Source organism: Corvus hawaiiensis, chromosome Z, assembly GCF_020740725.1.
Source record: "Corvus hawaiiensis isolate bCorHaw1 chromosome Z, bCorHaw1.pri.cur, whole genome shotgun sequence".
Taxonomy (NCBI): Eukaryota; Metazoa; Chordata; class Aves; order Passeriformes; family Corvidae; genus Corvus; species Corvus hawaiiensis.
Window position 1 is genome coordinate 57,512,591 of NC_063255.1, and position 19,361 is coordinate 57,531,951.

The 19,361-nt window shown below is 37.7% G+C and overlaps 1 protein-coding gene across 19 annotated transcripts in view; it reads right to left on the minus strand.

The window, feature by feature from the left end:
* The window catches only part of ADGRV1 (adhesion G protein-coupled receptor V1), a 310,923-nt gene that overhangs the window by 184,825 nt on the left and 106,737 nt on the right, over positions 1-19,361 (minus strand). For all 19 annotated transcript variants that reach the window (XR_007201087.1, XR_007201088.1, XR_007201086.1 and 16 more), the window contains 9 exons: positions 18,384-18,555; positions 17,873-18,008; positions 15,432-16,279; positions 12,291-12,408; positions 11,218-11,389; positions 7,344-7,586; positions 2,471-2,878; positions 1,311-1,495; positions 13-262 (listed from right to left, as the gene is read on the minus strand). Coding sequence is in view for 15 of the 19 variants with exons in the window: in XM_048292637.1 (XP_048148594.1) it covers positions 13-262; positions 1,311-1,495; positions 2,471-2,878; positions 7,344-7,586; positions 11,218-11,389; positions 12,291-12,408; positions 15,432-16,279; positions 17,873-18,008; positions 18,384-18,555 (2,532 nt within the window). In the remaining 4 variants the exon portion in view is untranslated. The remainder of the gene's footprint in view (positions 1-12; positions 263-1,310; positions 1,496-2,470; positions 2,879-7,343; positions 7,587-11,217; positions 11,390-12,290; positions 12,409-15,431; positions 16,280-17,872; positions 18,009-18,383; positions 18,556-19,361) is intronic.

Consider the following 19,361-nt stretch of genomic DNA (forward strand, 5'->3'; position numbering starts at 1 on the left):
TTATTTTCAAACCTTGTTCTTCAGGGCAAGTTCTTTATCTCTAGTAAGAAACCACTGCTGACTGCTGTATTCTGTGAACTGTACAGATTCACAGTTCTCTTCTTGAGGAGATGATAATACTAGAGAGACCTCTAGTAAATGCTCAGGTACTTGAATAGAATCCCCATCTTTTCCATTAAATCTGTGTCCATTGATTTGCTGAGGAAACCAGTTGTGAGCCATTATTGCAATATATGGACAGCTGTCAAGGATATTTTTGCCTCTGTAGAAATGGAAAAGCAATATGGCTGGTAAGCAGAACCAAGCTTCACTACTCATCACATAATGACTCTAAAAGGTACTTGTGATTTGTTAGTACTTTATGAGCTCAGCATTTTTAGGCTTATGATGTTTAATTGGCACACTGTTTCAGTTTCTGTGGAAGAAAAAGGGCTGAATTTTTACGTATTTCAGCTTCTCCATTTCCCTTCTGGGATTTGTTCCTTATGACCTGTAACTGAAATCTGTCCATAGTAAACTAGGTTATCAAAACACTCATCTTTACAACTTGATGTAGAGTTGAGTCTAAAAAACAGGAGAGGCATTAAAATGTATGATCTTGCTTTATTTTTTTTTTCTCAACAGATGATGCAAAAAAAACTTGTAATAAAGAATTTTGACTTTTAAGTTCTAAACACTGAACACACATTCAACCACCAGTTGTTTAAAAGATTGTCAATAGGAAAACCACAGTGTTTAAAACCATCTGTCTCATAAAAAAGAATAATCTCTTTCTTCAGTCACCTATTTCCCCAGCCCATTAGCCTGACAAGGGCTTGGAGACAAAAATAGCAATTTGAAACTATGAGTAGCTTTAAAAATTTTAAAACAATGTTCAAGTGAGCAAAACCAAGCACATACAAATTACAAAATGCCAGTAGAAATTTTGGGTTGCTAACTTTCATCTAAGGCTTAGAACACAGCTCTGCATCATAAAATTACGTATTATTTTCTTGGCAAGAATAATGAATACTTTTCCAGGAAATATTTGAGCTAAAGGTGAGTATCTTAACATACCAGATCTCCTGACTCATGTTCGATAGCTACCCCATAACAAAGTACCGGTTCTATGTGACACGCAATCACACAAAGCACTATGTATTGGCACTATGACACAGCGCTTCATAAGATCATGATAGTGTAACACATTCACATATGGGTAACATACTAGATGGTAGAGAAGTCCCTCTTCTGAAAATGTAGTTTAGATTTTCTGTATTGGTAAGATGTCATGTATTCACAAAACATATTATGAATTCAAGCTTACTAACCTTTCTCCTGGTGATCCACACTTTATCCCAGTCAACAGAGAAAAAGCAAACTTCTCAGTCACCTCAGCAAGCAAGCTATATCCTTGTGTATCCTCACGTTTTGGGCTAGCCAGAGCACAGAGTATCTCATAGAAAAGACTTCTACTTTTACCAGTTAGCAACAGTTTTTCACCTACACCTGTAACCTAATGAGAGGAGAAGAAATCAAACAACATTTTACACAAAGGAATCTGCTTGTAATATTTCCTTATGTTCAGTGTTCTAGTGATATTTTCACTGTGATTCCAATGTTCATTCTGAAAGTTCAAAATACTTTTCCCAACTCCTGATCACTGCTCCAGGCATAAGACACAGTCTGTCAAAACTACATAAACATATCCTTACTAGGGAATTTGATTAGTAAAGAAAGGATGTGGCATTTTTCATTCTTTCACAAACCAAAGATTATTGAGTCCTGAGAATTTTTTACATTATTTTCTCTGTTTTCTTTGTGGCAACAATCAAAAATGAATGGATATTGTTATAACACTTTGTATCAAGGTATTCAGAAATTTTTCAGCTTCTGTGCATTATTCCATGAGTCCAGAAGAGACAGAACACCATAAAACTAGTCTATAATTTTCATAGAACTTAGTGGAATGCTTAAGCACAAGCTACTGGAGGAAAAAAGACTGATGCTTGCTTAAGACTACAGCAGACTCCAGCTGGCCCTGGTAGGATTTGCTTGTGTGTTGACTGCAGTCTGCTGTAAAGATATGAGCAGGTGTTGTGCCAGGCATAAAAGCAACAAAATTGTGGCCTAAGAGTCAAGAAAACATAATAAGCTCTATGAAACTGTGGCACCAAACGGAAAATTTTGCACAGTAGAAAATCTAGAGCTACTGGTATATATGCAAAATTAATACTGGTTGCTCATTTCAACCTATTTGATTTCTGATTTCTTGCCACCATCATAACTAGTGGCAGATAAACTCCTTCTTTGATTGTGGGACTTCACAATTTCTACTTTTACTTTTGCAGTCTGTGCTTCAGAGTCACTGCTGTGGATGTGATCTGCCTTGTTATATACGTACATATATATATATATATATATGCCTCGTTGTGTTGTTATACTCTAATTAATGTCATTCGTCATTTAAGAAAGAACAGGAAGTGTTCACCTTATCTATTATATGCACCACAGCAGTAAGTTGCTCTTCTGTAGTTTCTGTAGCCACTCTGACATTCAGATTCTGAAGGATTTTGTGTAAAATGGTGTCATCAAGAGGCTGATGCAGTTGATCAATCAGTCCCCAAACTGGCAAGGAGTCCAAATCTGAGACAATGGTGATGTTGGAAATACCATACATGTCATCTACCCTGGCACCGCCTGTGGGATTAGAAAGTACAACCTGGAAACGTTTAGGAAATGGGTTTAAAGATCCTGTCTTTGGAGTCAGGGTCACATCCAGGAATGCATTTCTCTGTCCACGTTCAAAAGTCAGTAATCCTTCCGATCTGGCAAAATCTTGTCCTGCCACAGCTGGAGATATGAAGGTCCTTCCAATAGGTTCAGGTTTTTGTAGCTCCTTAAAACAAACCAAAAGAGTTTTAGGTAACATTATGATAGATGTAATTGTTCAAAACCACCTGCGGTAGAACACACTTTAAATGGGTAAAAACAAATGTGTAAAAAAGAAGTCCTCTTTCAAAAAGTAGTTATGAATGAAGAAACAATTAAATTAAAATAATTATCTCCCTGAATTAGTAATCCATCAAACCTAGGAGAAGACTTATATATATTGCCAATAGTAAACAAGGCCCCACTCTTTCTTTTCCAGAACAAAAACCACAAAATTTTCTGTGTGAATAAATACTACAGAAATGTTAGCACGTGTGAATTCCAGAAGAGTTGATGTAAGACTGCAACTGCAGCACAAAGTCCCTCACTTTAGGGTAGAGAAAAGCATTACAAATACATAGAAAACTAAACAAAAGCAAAGCAAAGGTTTTGGATATCTGTGTCCAAACTAATATCAGTTCATGGTATTTTAGTCCCAGAATACATGCTTAAAAGATGAATAATCCATTTAATACAAAGGGAAAGCGAATGCTATAGAATACACATGCAAGGCAGATAAATGAATTTATCTATTAATGCTACCTGGCCTTATTTCCTTGTGAAGCAACACTACTTTTACCTTCCATGAGGTTTGCAGTTATTGTTTCATTCTTCAAAGTCTTGCTCTTTTTGTCACTTGCCATAACCTTGACATTTTATCTGGTAATATAATAAACTCTCCTTAAGACAAAACTAACTTTCTGAGCTGTTATTCTACTGTATGATTTTTCAAAAGTGTCCATTCATTTAATAAATGCAGCTTGTATACTGACTCCTAAGTAAAGGTCTCCTACTGAATAAAATGAGTATTTTTATTTGTGAAATACTACACCCCTTTTTGAAAATATTTAGCTTTTATTAGTAGAGTTTATTTATGGAATGAATCAGACATTTTCTGAGTTCACTGGAGAATCTGGTAAATAAATGCAGCATGTAACTGTTCAAAATTGCTCTAGACACGACCACTTCACCTGTGAAAATTGCAGGGAGAAGCTTCCTTTTGTTTATCCCTTCCCGCTGAGAACTAGGAAACGGAAATAAGTAGTAATAAAAGCACTAGTGACTACAACAATGTCTAAGAAACCTTTGTAGGGAAGAGATAAACATCAGTTTCCAGTTACTGCCTTCCTGTCTGCTGTGGCCTCTTATTTTAAAACTACTAATAATACCAATACTTTAGTACTTGGCCATGCACCCTCAAAACCTAAAAATGTCCAAAGACGGTTGGTTATAAAAATTATAAATGGGTAAGAGATTGCCCCCTATATTTTAGCTTAAATATACACTGGGCAGTAGCAATTTATTTTCCATTTAACAGCTAAATTATAGTGAATTTTTACATGGAATAAGTGTGAAAATTTGTTACCACACAATCTAACTGAAACACTGGCCAACTACTATATAATAAATGCATGGAAACACCACATAAACCTATGTGGTTAAAACAGATATGCATTTAATATAACAACAGAATGCAGAACCTTTTATTAATAAAGGGTAAATATATGATAAACCACCCCCAAAATAATTATTTTAGGCATAAAATCACACATATTCAAAGTAGATCAGGCCAAGTACTATTCCAATGTGATGGTAAACTTGAAAGAATCTTGCAGTCTGTACCCTGATGCTGGATTCACAGATACCAAGGAAGTGGCAGGAATCATATTTTTGCAGATCTTCTAAAGGAGAAACTTCCTAACAATGAGTGAGGAATGCATTTAAGAGAAAAAAGTGTCAACAGAAGAGTCTCATGCTACAGATGTAAACATCTCAAAAATGAATGGGGATAAAAAAATTTACTTTAGCACTTGCTATTTTCAATCAGAAGAACAAATTTTCTTGTTTAGTATTCCAAGAACATTGAATAAAATTCGATTAAATGTCTCTCTCATTACATAAGTGTGTTCTGGTATTAATAAATTTGTGCCCTAACAGAGTAAGTCTCGTATTGTCGGGATGTTGTATACATATCCATCAGGATAAAAACTTAATTTTGGATGAAGAAGTCTCAAAAATTGAAGACTCACAAGAGCCTTAGATTAAAGAAAGAAATATATTAGATGCCTGGCTGACCACATTCTTTGAGGCCACTGGAAGAAACTGCTAAAAAACCCCATTCCTGACAATGCAATGAGAAAAGGGTCTTTTACTAATGGAAAACCTAAGAAGCTAGGCCCAGCAAATGTTTGACTGTTTCCTAAAATAAATGCTAATTACAGTCATATTTACTTCAAAGAATGACCAATTATTTAATTATAAAATTAAGAATAAAACCTATGCTTCTACGAATGATTTGGGTTGAAAATGATCATAAAGACCATCTAGTTCCAAAGCCCCTGCAGTGGACAGGGACAACTTCCACCAGACCAGTGGCTCAGAGCTCCATCAAACCTGGCCTTGAACACCTCCAGGGATGCAGCATCCACAACTTTTTCTTGCCAGTGCCTCATCACCCTCACAATAAAGAATTTCTTCCTAATGTCTAATCCGAACCTACTGTCTTTCAGTTTTAAGCCATTCCCTCTTCTCTTGTCACTACATGCAAAAAGTTCCTCTCCAACTTTCTGATAGGCTTCCTTTAGGTACTGGAAGGCTGCAACGGGTCAGCCCAAAGCTGCCTCTTCTCTAGGCTGAACAATCCCAATTCTCTCAGCTTCTCCTCATAGCAGAGATGCTCCATCCCTCTGATCAACTGAGTGGCTTCCTCTGGTTCTGCTCCAACAGCTCCATGTCCTTCCTCTGCTGGGACCCCAGAGCTGGAGGCAGCTCTGCAGGTGGGGTCCCAGCAGAACGGAGCAGAAGGGTCTGAATCCGCTCCCTCCAAAGCTGCCCATGGGGCTTTGGATGCAGCCCAGGACATGTTTGGTTTTCTGGGCTGCAAGTGCCCATGGCCAGGGCATGGCCAGCCTCTCACCCAGCAGCACCCCCATGTCCTTCGGGGCAGGGCAGCTCTCGATCTGTTCATCCCCCAGCCTGTACTGCGCGTTCCTCTGACCCAGGGGCAGCACCAGCACTTGGTCTTATTAAACCTCATGAGTTTCCCAGATGCCACTTCTTGAGCCTGTCCAGGTACCTCTGGATGGCATTCCATCCCTCAGGATGGTGTCACCTGCAAATTTGCTGAGGGTGCACCTGATCCCTTCATCCACGCCATTAAAGAAGACATTAAATAACACTGGTCCCAGTACAGATCTCTGAGGGACACCACTTGTCATTGATGTCCATCAGAACTCTGAGCCATTGACTACGGCCCTCTGGATGTGACCATCCAACCACTTTCTTATCCATCAAATAACAGTCCATTCGAATCCAACATCAAATCCATCTCTCCAGTTTAGACGGATGTTGTGGGTGATGTGTCAAAGGCTTTACCGAAGTCCAGATAAATGACATTTGCAGCCCTCCCCTTGTACACTGATGCAGCCACCCCATCATAGAAGCCCACTAGACTGGTCAGGCAGGACTTGCCCTTGGTGAAGCTATGCTGGCTCTCTCCAGTCTCCTCCCTGTTCTCCATGTGCCTTAGCAGAGCTCCTAGGAGGATCTGTTCTGTGGTCTTCCCAGGCACAAAGGAGAGGCTGAATGGTTGATAGTTCCCAGGGTCCTTCTTTCTACTCTTCCCTTTTAAAAGATGGGTATAATAATTCCCTTTTTCCAGTCACTTAGGATTTCACCTGACTGTCAAGATTTTTCAAGTAACATGGGAGACTGTCTTGGCAATTGCATCAGCCAATTCCCTCAGGACTCTGGGATGCATCTCTTTGGGTCCCATAGAGTTGCGTACATTCAGGTTCCTCAGGTGGTCACGAATGTGATTTTCCCTTAGAGTGGGAGGGACTTTGCTCCCCTATGCCCCATCCTTCTGTCCATCCACTTAGGTGTAGGAATAAAGGCTGCTAGTGAAGACTGGCAAGAAAGTTGTTGAGTACATCAGCCTTTTATTAATCCATTGTTACCAGTTTTCCAGCATTGTTTTTCCGGGGGAAACACCTTCTTTGACCTTCCTTTTCTAGTTAACATACCTCTAGAAGCCCTTCCTGTTATTTTTTGTGTCCCTTGCCAGGTTCACTTCCAGCTTCACCTTGACCTTCCTTACACATTCACACTCCATCTCCTTACTCTTCTCAGGTCACCTGTACTTGCTTCAATTGCCTGTACATTTGCTTCTTTCTTTTTAGTTTGACCAGCAGGCTCTGACTCAGCAATGCCAGTCTCTTGCCTTCATTGCCTGATTTCTTGCTCCTGGGGATTGCTAGCTCCTGTGTTCTATGGAAGACGTTCTTAAAGATCTCTCAGCTCTTTTCCACTCCCTTGTCCCTGAGGACAGTCTCCCGGGGAACCCCCTGACTCTCTCCCTGAAGAGCTGGAAGTCTGCTTTCCTAAAGATCAGAAAAAGATATTAAAATAAATTAAAGTACAGTAAGTCTTACCTGCATGCTGTAGCTAACCATTGTGGTTATTGATGTACTAGAATCTCTAAGAACTTGCAGACTGATTAAAGCTGTTTTCTTATAAGCCACAGCAAATCGAGATCCCACAGCAAAATACACTAAACCATGAGGAGCATCACTTTCCAGGACAGTTATAAAAGCAAATCTGGCACTGTTGTTCAAAGCAGCTCCTGTGCTTACAGCATACAGCTCAACAAAAATATAAGTTTCAAATTCCGGTACCTGTAAGTGAGGGATGATTTTCATATCATTATAAGATCTACTAATAACTTTCAGCTTTAAATAAATGTTTATATATTACTTTGTACGCACACTGGATCATTTTAATAACACTTACCACAAGCGTGCTTCCTGAAATATGCAATAAATACAACAAAATATAGCCTAAAAAAAATACTGCAATGGGCACCACTCTGTCAGACACATTAATTAAATCCCAGATTTTCACGTGGAACTTATTGCATTAAAGTAGCTATTTAAATAGTGCACACATTGTGGCTATAAATGTGACATAAATGACAGTAAACTCTCCAAGAGTTTCATATTCCAGATTCTGGATTTACATAGATGTACAATTTATGAAGAATTTGCGCTTTCATTTTCTTTTTACCTTACAAAAAGGTTGGTAACTACCTATTCACTTTGGGAAAAACTGCACAGAAGTAAGTATGCAATTTTGAAAATCCAATTAATTAACTTGCCCGTATTCAAGTACTGAACTTAGTTAAAGTTCTGAAAAACATTTTACAAAGAATCTTAGCATTTAAACACTAATATGTTTATGCATATTTTTACAAGAAATTAAAATCTCAGTAGATTTGCACACTTAACTGCATTTATTGAAAACCCCAGAGCTTAGAGAATACTATTTGATAGACTTTTGTGATGTTTCACATATAGAGAAATATGTCACTCTGAAAATACAGGTCATGGAACCTTCATTGAAAATGAGGTAGCAGTGTTAAGTTTACAAGATGACATTCTGCCTCATCTTTGATTTTGTACCTACAACACAAATGTAATGTTTAAAAATAGACACCTGATTACTAAGATTCCAGAAATCATTGGAATGATGTTATTTGGACCGATTGCATGCACTTGTCAAGTAGCAAGCTTGGAAAAGAAAAAAGAAGTCATTCTTTACAAGAAAATAGCATTATAAAAAATGATGATAATTGAAGAAAGTTGGGGGTTTTTACTATTTTTTGTACTGGGTTTGTATGGCCAGGTTTTGGTAGTGGTGGAGGTTTCAGGGGTGGTTTCTGTGAGAAGTTGCCAGAAGTTTTGCCCATGTCTGGCAGAGCCAATGCCGGACAGCTCCAGGATAGGCCCACCACTGGCCATGGCTGAGCCAATCAGAAATGGTGGTAACACCTCTGTGATAATGATTTAAGAAGTAAAAAACCTGTTATTATGCAGATGTAATTGCAGCCAAAGAAGAGCAGGGTGAGAACACATAACAGGAACAGTTCTACAGACACCAAGGTGAGTTAAGAAGGAGGGGGAGGAGGAGCTCCAGGAGCTGGAGCTGGGATTCCTCTGCAGTCCATGGTGCAGTCCATGGTGAAGCAGCTGTACCTCTGCAGCCCATCGAGGTCCATGGGAATGCAGAGATCCACCTGCAGCCCATGGAGGAGCTCCCTGCAAGAGAAGGGGGATGCCTGAGAGGAAGTTACGACCCCATGGGTGGTCCACACTCCAGCAGACTCCTGGCAGGGACCTGCAGACCCATGGAGAAAGGAGCCCACACTGGAGCAGGCTTCCTGGTAGGACTTGTGACCATGTGGGGGACCCACACTGGAGCAGCCTGTCCTTGAAGGACTGCACCCTACGGAAGGATGACCATGGTGCAGCAGTTTATGGAGAACTGCTGCCCATGGGATGGACTCATGTTGACGAACTTTCCTATTGGAGGGACCCCATGGTGGAGCAGAGGAAAGACCCTTCCCTGAGCAGCAGCAGGAACAATGTGTGATGAAATTAACATAACCCCTGTGTCCCAACTCCATTTGCTGCTGGAGGGGAGGACGTAGAGCTGGAAGGAGGGAGGGGAGGGCAGAAGGTGTTTTAAGGTCTTTGTTTACTTCTCATTATCCTGCTCTGATTTTGTTAGTAATAAATTCAATTAATATCTCTAATTTGAACCTGTTTTGTCCATGATGGTGTTTGGTGAATGATCTCTCCTGGTCCTTATCTCAGCTCATAAATCTTTTGTTATATCTTCTCTCCCCTGCCCAGCTGCAGAGGGGAGAGATAGAGAGGCTTTGGTGCATGCCTGGCATCAACCTGGTTGACCTAGGGTCAACCCACTACATAAAAAAGCTTTGTGTTTCAGCTCTGAATTTTTGGAAATCCTACTTTAATTCTAGGATTTTAGCTAATAAAATCAGTACATCTGACTAAGTAAAACTTACAAAAGCTGGAATGTATCCTACAAAAACGTAAAGTACTTATTTAATGTATTTATTATTTCATCATTTTTTAATGTATTTACTACTAATTTATCTGCTAACTTATGAAAGAAGAACTGGAAGAAGAATTAGGAAATATTTGGAGGGACAAATAGCATATATTTTCAATTAAATTTCTAAGTAATTTTTTGAATGAAATGTTCTTGACAAATGACAGACAATTTTACTGGAATGAATGGGGAGCTTTAGCCTTCCATTAGCACTTGCTAGAGTGGCACAGGCTTGTGCTTCATGTGGCACAACTGCATGTCTCTGCAGCTTCTGCACTGCTGTCATTAAATACTGATATAACTTCTGTGGGCTAAAGAGGTTCATAATCTCAGTTTACTCAGCAAGGCAGCCTGTGCCCTATACATGTATTCATTGGCTCTGTAATGTAAAGATAACCTCTGATGATGGAGAAGGGAAATGGCCCTCTTCTGGAACTAAGGGAATGCGTGCTGCTTCCTAAATGGGAAATCCTGGTTTCCCACATACAGCATCTTGTGGTATTTTCTAGAACTGAGACAGAAAAAACATGGAAATCTTCCCATCTAGCCCTTTTCCACTGTCCAAATCTTGGCTTTGCCACTAGCCTGGATGCTAGGATAATTTCTTAGAAAATTTAAAACTCTTCAACTTTAAAAGAATGGCAAACATTAATCCTTCCTTTCTTAACGGATTACTTCAACTACTGAGTATTCGCACTAAAATATTTTTTCCTTCTCTTTTCAATAAAAATGACTGAACACTGTGCTTTGTGTTAATACAATCATGTCTGTATTTTATAGTGCCAACTGGTTCTCACAAGGTTCTTAGACTTAGACATACCCAACTGACAAATGCAATTTAGTGGATGATGACTCCTAAACTGAACTTCACTATTCACAAGGTGGATGCGAGCAGTGACAGATTTTTAGACACTCAGAGATTCTTATGCAGTTCTATGAGTTTTCACAGATCACTGTGCTAGATTTAGGAAAATAAAATTACACACAAGTTAGACTCAAAGGTTTTTTTGTGGAATGAGATATTACTTACAGAATATGTTTTCCATAAACCACCCTAAGAAATGCTTTGATAGATGAAAAACTTACTGTGTGAAGGATAAGAGTGTATGAACAAACATTTCACTGAAACAACTACATTCTTTTTTATATATGTTACATAAAAATCTAAGATCTGCATTTTACTCTCCAAACTAAATACTTATCTCCTTCCCAAATTTTTACTAGTCACAATGGAGGCAGTACAAGCCTATAAATAAACACGTTCCAGAGAAACCGAGCAGGTACCAAGTTACTACTGTCAAACTAAATATCAGTTCCTCTGGATTGGAGGAGTTTTTTCATCTTGATAAATTGCAATTCAATGCTGTACATAAATGACCAATAATTACTTACATGATCAGGTTTTATTTCAATGGAGATGTTGCACATTGTTTGACCTGCTATGCAGGTCGTGGCTCCCAGCACAGATACAAGTTCATTCTCCAAGTTCACACCATCCTTCAGAAGGACAACAGCTGTTTTATTAAAGGTCACACGCCAGAAGACTTTCACATCTTCAAAAGCTCTATAAGCAAAACAGAAGAGTATGCATGTACTGAAGGAGAGCACAACCGATTTAGGAAACATAAACCACAGACATAACATACATTTTATGTTGTTATTTAAAACTAATCATTAGGGAATCAACTGCTTTACAATTAAAAAAATAGCTCTTTTTGTTTAAATTTCTTCCTCTAAAATCTATTTAGATTATAAAAGAAAAGTAACAGAAGAAGAAAATAAAGTAATTATGGGAACCCAGATTCTTCTGAATTTTTGTCTCAGATAACATGCAATTATCTGAATAAGAGACACTGGTGCTTGGAAAGCAGGGATGTGCCCAAGTACTTTTATTAATACTACAGTAACCATTGGTCTGGAAAGCCAGGTAGAATTTTTCTTTCCTGTAAGTGTAAGGAACTTACCATACTTGAGCATTTTTCTTTAAGGTACACATAAATGTACAACATATATAAGTACTAATTAGGAAAGAAGTGAAGACTTAAGCGTACTGGCACTTACATAACTTCTTAGTTGCTCCTTGTAGTATTCATAGCTACTTACATTACAGAGAGAGGTGAGAACTAGAGTTACACCTTTAGCAGTGAAAATAGTTTACCTTAAGCAAAATCTTCACACTTGCTGACTTACAGTATAAAATAGTAAGCATTTGAGATTCTTCTTGTTTCTGCTTTATACCAATACAGTGACAGACTTAATTATATTCACAACTTAAATGCCCCTTTGCCAAAATCTGTGACACTATTAAAGGCTGAAAAAAAAAAAAAAAGCTGAAAGGCAAACACTTATTCTAAAACTCTATAATGAAAACCTCTTCCACTAACAGTAGCTCCTGTGATTCAAGATAGCATATTACAGAGTGTACAGACTGTGGGAAGAGCACTGGAATCAGCTGTTGCCTGCACCTGTTTGATTGCCGTGTGACAGTCAGCAGCACCTCTCTCTTTTCCGAGTCTTCATCAAGTACCAGGCCACTTTGCACTTCTGGAATGAATCCCAGGATGCCATTCTGGAGATCACTTCCTGTGTAGGAAATAGTCCATGAAAGTAGTAAGCAAGAAAGTTAAGCTGGGAATAAATTATAATTTTAATGTGCACAACCGCTAAAAACCCAAACAGTCAGGTATCAAAAGCATGCTGCAAAGTACTATTTAGGGGCACCTCAATTCTCTTAATATTTCTGTTCTTAATTTACACTCTAGAATTTCAAATATTAGCATTTCTTAGTTTTATTTTAATCAGTAGAATAATAACAACTATTTTTGAAAGTAAATTCCTTATGAGAGTCCTGGCAGCATTTTTGCATGTAAGCTTGTATTTTCAGCAACATTCAACAAACTGACTGAATTCTGTGTACCTTGGCTTCAAGAGACTAGGTGTTACAGTAATCTCCAGATCAGTGTCAAAAACCTTGCTTACAATGCCTTTATGAGATAATCACTCCAGCTATGTTTATCAGAAATCTTAAAAAATTCTGTCTGAACAGAAATGGGCCTCAACATATGCCTAGGTGAACAGCATTGAAACAGTAGGTAATGGGATAAAGATGGGCTTCCAATGACATAACTTAAGCTTTCTTATTCATCCTATCCAGGATGTTGTTGCAGCCATCCATTTTCACAGATTATTACATCAGCTTTTCTCTTGCATCTTTAATTCCATGTGTGGAACTAGTGAGCTGCAAAAAACCACATTTTTCTCAGGGGAATGTAAGTAACTTCAGAAAAACACCAGTGGAAGATAAAAAAATCCCGGTGTTAATGAGGGGAAATAAATGTCTTTGCAGTGCCCAATCAAATCTTGCTTCTAAAGGATTTCTCCTTGCAGGTAGTGACGGCTTTACTCTGCAATTGAAAAAGCAATCTACTTCCACCCCAGTGCTTACTAAATGTAAATATATATAGTAAGATGAACAGAAACTGTGTGTTTGCTTATATGCATGCACAAATATTTAACCTATGGTATTTATCTATACACTTAAATGCAGGTACATGCTTTGACCCTTCTCCTTAATGTGTTGTCTCATGTTCCAACTGTATGGACACTTTGTACTGAGGGAATAACTCTAGAACACATTAATACATTTCTGTGGGATTCGATACAAGATCAAATTCCAACCTGTGCCTATAAACATACTTCTGCAGTTAATGTGCATACCCAGGGGACTGGTTACTTCCATGGTAAATTCTACCATGCCAATGCACATGAAGGGAAAGTGTTTCATATGATCTGTTTTTGTATATAGTCTTGGTTGCTTCACAGACTCATCCAGCAGCACAGCTTAATCCTAGTTCTCAATACCCACATTGATTTCTTAAGAATATCTAAATACACAAAAATCCCAGTAATGTTGGACCTTACTTTCTTGTTTAGCCTAAAATTGAGTTAGCCTAAAATTTGTTGCAATTCCCAACTTCTTTCTAAAACTTAATTTATATTACAGTTAAGATTGGTTTATATTCAGCTGGTAAGCTAGACAGATAACTAAAAGCTAGGGGAAGTTGGAGCTCTGACATCACTTTCTCACAGTAGCACAGTGACTGAAAGAAAAGCTCTTCTTTGGTGACTATGTATGCCCATTCCTGCCCTCCATCCCCAGAAGCAGAGGATGACTACACTTGAAAATACAAGCTTACATGTGCCAGGACTCTCATAAGGAATTTACTTTCAAAAATAGTTGTTATTATTCTACTGATTAAAATAAAACTAAGAAATGCTAATATTTGAAATTCTAGAGTGTAAATTAAGAATAGTAGCAAAGAATGAAAACAGAAACTGTTTTTTGTACTCTGTACACACTCCATCCATTGAAAAAAATGAAAGACTTAAAAATACGAAGTATGTGAAATACATGTGACCAAATGCCAACACAATTCAGGCTAAAAGGGCCCTGTAAGTCTCTCGTCCAACAGCCTTCTCAAAGCTGAATCAGCTCTGAAACCAGACCAGGTGGCTCAGAGGTTTGTCTAGTTGGGGCTTTAAAAAATTCCAGGGATGGAGAGAGACCATGCAAACCTCCCCAAGCAACCTGTGCCACTGCCTCTCTGTACTCAATAGAAAAAAATATGCAGGCTAAATCTCACTTCAACTTATACTCACTGTCTCCCATCAAGCACTGCTGCCATAATGCATTATTTAAAAAATGGATCAGTAAATTTTTATGTCTCTCCTCTTTTAGGTCATCTTATGGTCTCAGTAGGAACTAAGTCTTCCTGTATTCAAATGCCCCATGACGTTTTTTTTTTACGAAATCTTATTTCATAGACTAAGTTAGGAAAAGGGAAAACAAGGTAAAAGAAAAAGAAAAAAAGCTTAAAGCATTCTCGAACTTGAGAAAGCAAAGTACCTTAAGTGGCAAAATACAAATCATCTGGTCTTTAGAAACAAAGCAAGCAAAAAGGCAGTGATCCTTTTGTGCCACAAACTCTCAACAAGTGGTCAGCATTTACAATTATCATACAAAATATTTGGTCTGAATGCAGCACTACAGTACTGTGAGAAAGGATCATTTATGCAATACTGAGAACAAACAATGGAAGCCCAGCTGTTCTATAACAGCTTCTTCTTGGACACTTTCCTTTTCATACCATAGTTAATTGGTGACTCTTCTCATAGTCACAGGTCTGTATCATAAAGTATCCCACTTATTCTTTGAATTTGGAAGTCATGGATCTACTGAAATGGGAACCTCATGTCCCAGGAGGAAGGGTTGGAACAAAAATGGGAAAAAAACAAATGAGCCTGCAATGGTACTCCATCTTCAACACAAACACTTATACTCAGCATTCTCCCTTCATAAAGGATAAGAACAGAGATAAGTAGCACATATAGATGTATTTTGAGTTACATTTCTAAGGGATGATAAGTGGGCTTCGTACATTAGATACTTCCTCTGGTCTGGAAAACTTTGGATTTGGGAATAGAATAACCTGCTTATTATTATATAGAATTCCAATTTTACATGAAAATTGCTAAAAGAACATACAGTTATTTACGGTTATTTAAGTCAAATATATTTACTAATTTCCTGGAGGAAATAATATTACCTTCAATAACTACTGTTGCAAAAGCAGCAAATCCATGTTCATCCTTTCCTTCCACAATCTGAACTCCATATTCAGGATTTGAGAGGAAAACATAAAACAATTCCTGTCCTTCAGGCTCATCATCATCAAAAATTTTTATGGACACCTGGCTTTCACTTTCTCCATCCAGCAAAGTCAGAGAGACTGTCTGTTCTTCAAAATCTTCCCCTTCCATTGCCCATGTGAAGTTTGATTTTCCATAAACATTTCCAAAAGGATACAAATCTACTCCATTCTGTGCACTCACTCCCCCAAAAGTTCTAACAGTTATTTTAATATCACCAGTAAATCCCTTGGTCCTTTTGATCTGAAGCACTGCTGTGTTGGAGGTATTGTTGTTTGTATCTTCTTCAACATAAATAAACTCTGGCCCCAAACTTAGTATTCCATGAAGAATATCATTAGCCAGGATATTAACTGTTGCAACACTGAAAACTGGATTCAGACGGGGACTCCAGTCAAGGTTCATTGGCTGAACATCCAGAATTTCCACAGAAGTCAAATTTACAAGAAAAAATTCTTGTATTTCAGACACAGTGTCATCAATTATTGATATTTCTATCACTGCACTTGTCTGAAAATATGAAAACATAAGCTCTCCATTGTAGATGGGTATAAAGTCTTCTAGTGGTTTGGCACTTCCTGGAATGGTCTGATACGTCAGTTTAGTGAGATTACTTTGAAAACCAAACAATCTTTGAACATGTAATCTGACTGCCTGGATATCTTCTTCAACTGAAACTGATCTTGAGTTAAGGTCAAACTGGAAGATCCCCATTGGCTCAATTTCAGCTATTGTAAATCCTGATCTGAAACAGAAATGATATCACATTGACAGAGGAAATATGAATAATGAGAAGTAGAACAATAAAGCATAATAATTTCAGTGAGCAATCAATGATGGCTGTAAGAAAGTGGATTAAAAATGTGTAGAGGGAAGAAATAGGAACCATACAAAGCAAGACATAAAGAAGTTCCCTAAAAATGCTTTTGCAATATTTGGATTGAACAGCCCTCCACAGGCTTAATGCATCCTAAGTCAGTCCAGGATACTGAATAAATGATAAAAAAAATATGGTCTTCCTGAGAAAATGGAGAGGCAAAGGAAAGTAGGTCTTCCTACTGTGGACATAATGCAGGAATATAATACAGCCACTACAAGTAATACCAGTTTTAAACATTGAACAAACCTCCTGTACCAAGAGAAGGCTGTGAAGTAGACAGATGCTAGCAGGTCTACAGTTTTAGCCAGAAAGCTAGAGAAGGACAGGAGGTTATTTTAAAATATACAGTAAGGCTTTGAAATAGTGCCTCTTTACAATATTAATCAAAGTACTTTTTTTCCAGATCTCAGCCTTGTTATCAGTATCAGTTTCAGATTTACTTTGTTCCTGTTAAATATATCCCCTTCTTATTACAAAATATTAGACTGACTCTGCTAAATCTTGTGTCATTCCCTTCTCTCTAGAACTGGCCCATTATTCAATGCCAGAGGCTATCAAATGGCACAATTACAGTGAGTGGATTTGGCTAACACATGAGACGCTTCCACCACGAAGGAAGCCAAAACTTCAAAGTGAGCTTTACTTCTTGTGGGATGCAGTTTTAAGTTTTCTAGGAAAGGTTACTCTAGTACACTTAAGGTATTTGACTTGCACAGTAAACATGTGCTTGAGGACTCGAGTCCATAGGATGGACAAGCTTAGGAGAAAGGGTCAGTTTGAGGAATTTAGGCATCTGGCTCACTCCTGACTTCCTTCAGATTTGCCAGTGCAATTTTAACATGGTGAAGCCAATACCTTTCTCCATACAGTGTCACTCTATGCCCATTTTTTAATACACTTTCATCTTCAATAAGGAAGAGTGAAAATAGTTTGAAGAACAGATAACAACTTAAGGGAGATGAAAAACATTGAATGTAATGTTTTAATTTTTAAGAATAAAACAGGTGTTTAATATAAATCGGGCATTTTTAGAGCATTTCTTATTTCATTTGATTTATTTTAAATAATGTTTGTCATCTAAGATCTAAGTATGGAATTTTAGGGACACTGAAAATTGACAGAATCTATTTCATTCTTCAGCTTTCTGGTTAAAACTGTTGATTTTGGTTGCTCAGTTTCCTAACTGCCTCCATCATTCTAGACACATTCTAGGCACCCTAGATCGCAATGCCAGAAAACATACTGGAATTGAAGAAAAGCCTTAGTTCTGGTCAGACCAGATCTGCAGTACTGATATTTGTTTCCATGTGAGACAAGACATACAAATTTATCAAAGAAGGAACTACAATTTGCTAGCAACCTATAATTTAATAGGGCTATGTATGAGGTATATACCTCTATACATGTCATAATTCTTGCAGCATCAGTGCAACTCAAAAGTCTAAGTAATATCCTTACCTCAGGCGAGCCCCACCAGACACATGGCTGTGCACTGCTGTTAAAGTGATGGCAAATGTCTCAGGTTTATTTAGGTTTGGAGTAGCCTGAAATGAAATCACTTTACTTTCCTCCCTAGAGGAAAATACAACAGTACCTGAAAGGAGAATGATGGAGCAAGTCAAAATCACTAAACAGGAATTCTCTTTTTACCTGGGAATATACTGACATAGGGACTTTAGTCAAAATTCCACTCCTTTGAGGGAGAAGAAATCTTCATGATAAGGATTTTTCCTATATAAAGCTGTCCTTCACGGGCATAGCACTGTGTCTATGAAGAAAAGTTTTGGGTTTTTTTTCTTGTAAAGTAAATACATCCCTTACAGATAAAAATTGGATCACACAATTTCATTCTAATGACTCTTTATTAATAAAGGAAACATGTAGAGGTACAAACAACTAAAAGGTGGTATCATTACTTAGGCAACTGTCATAGCTGTTGTCCTTGTAGCTGTACATTGCAACTACTCACCAAATGGAGGAGTAATGTTGCCTAGTTTAACAGAGTCAGTGACTAGGTCCGGTGGATATCCTGAAATCCAGTTAACTATTACAGAACCATAAACTCCTCTTCTGCTTATGACAGCATGGCCTGTCCCTGCTACAATGTTTGTAAGTCGTAATATCACAGATTCAAAGCCAACCTGTGGAAACATAGTAGATTTTATCAGAAAATGGAATAAAAATGGACGATAACATATGTGAAGTACAATTTGTAAAATGGGCATCTTACAATAAGGATGCATACATACAGATAAATGTATGTATCAATGTATGTAGGAATATATATATATTTCCTTCACAGCTTTTTAATAATACTTGTAAATTTTAGATTTCTGACAATTAGATTGCAGGGAAAAGGAACAAGTATGAGTGACATTTCAGTACTGAAAACCGTGAGTATAGCAATCTGTGTCTATTGTTTAGAAGAAAAATAAATCAAACCTGCCCTCAGCCTGCCCTCAGTATTCACAGGTAATAACAGGAATACTCTCTCTCTCTCTCTCTCTCTCCATATATATATACATATACATAGGTCTAAAATAACTTATTAATAGTGTATCCAGTTAAAAGTAAGTGGTTGCCCCATGACATTGTTCACAAAATTATTCTTGCTACTGTGATCTACTTTTCTTTTTCTCTGAGTAGCAAATAGAAGTGAAGATAATTTGCATAATCTAAGAGCAATGATAACTGGATATATGGTAGTATATAGCATATAATAGTCTTTCTGTAAACAGTGTATACAGAAATATACACTGAAATACACTGTAAACAGTGTATATTTGACTTAAGTTTCATTGCAAATTAAAAAGCAGAACAATGCTTCAAGATAATTAAAATCATTAAGTAAAAACTTCAATAAAATTTAAGAGTTAAAACCTCATCATGCTATTACCTTTGCCTGACATAAAAAAAGGGGACGGTAGCACACATACCATATCAAAGT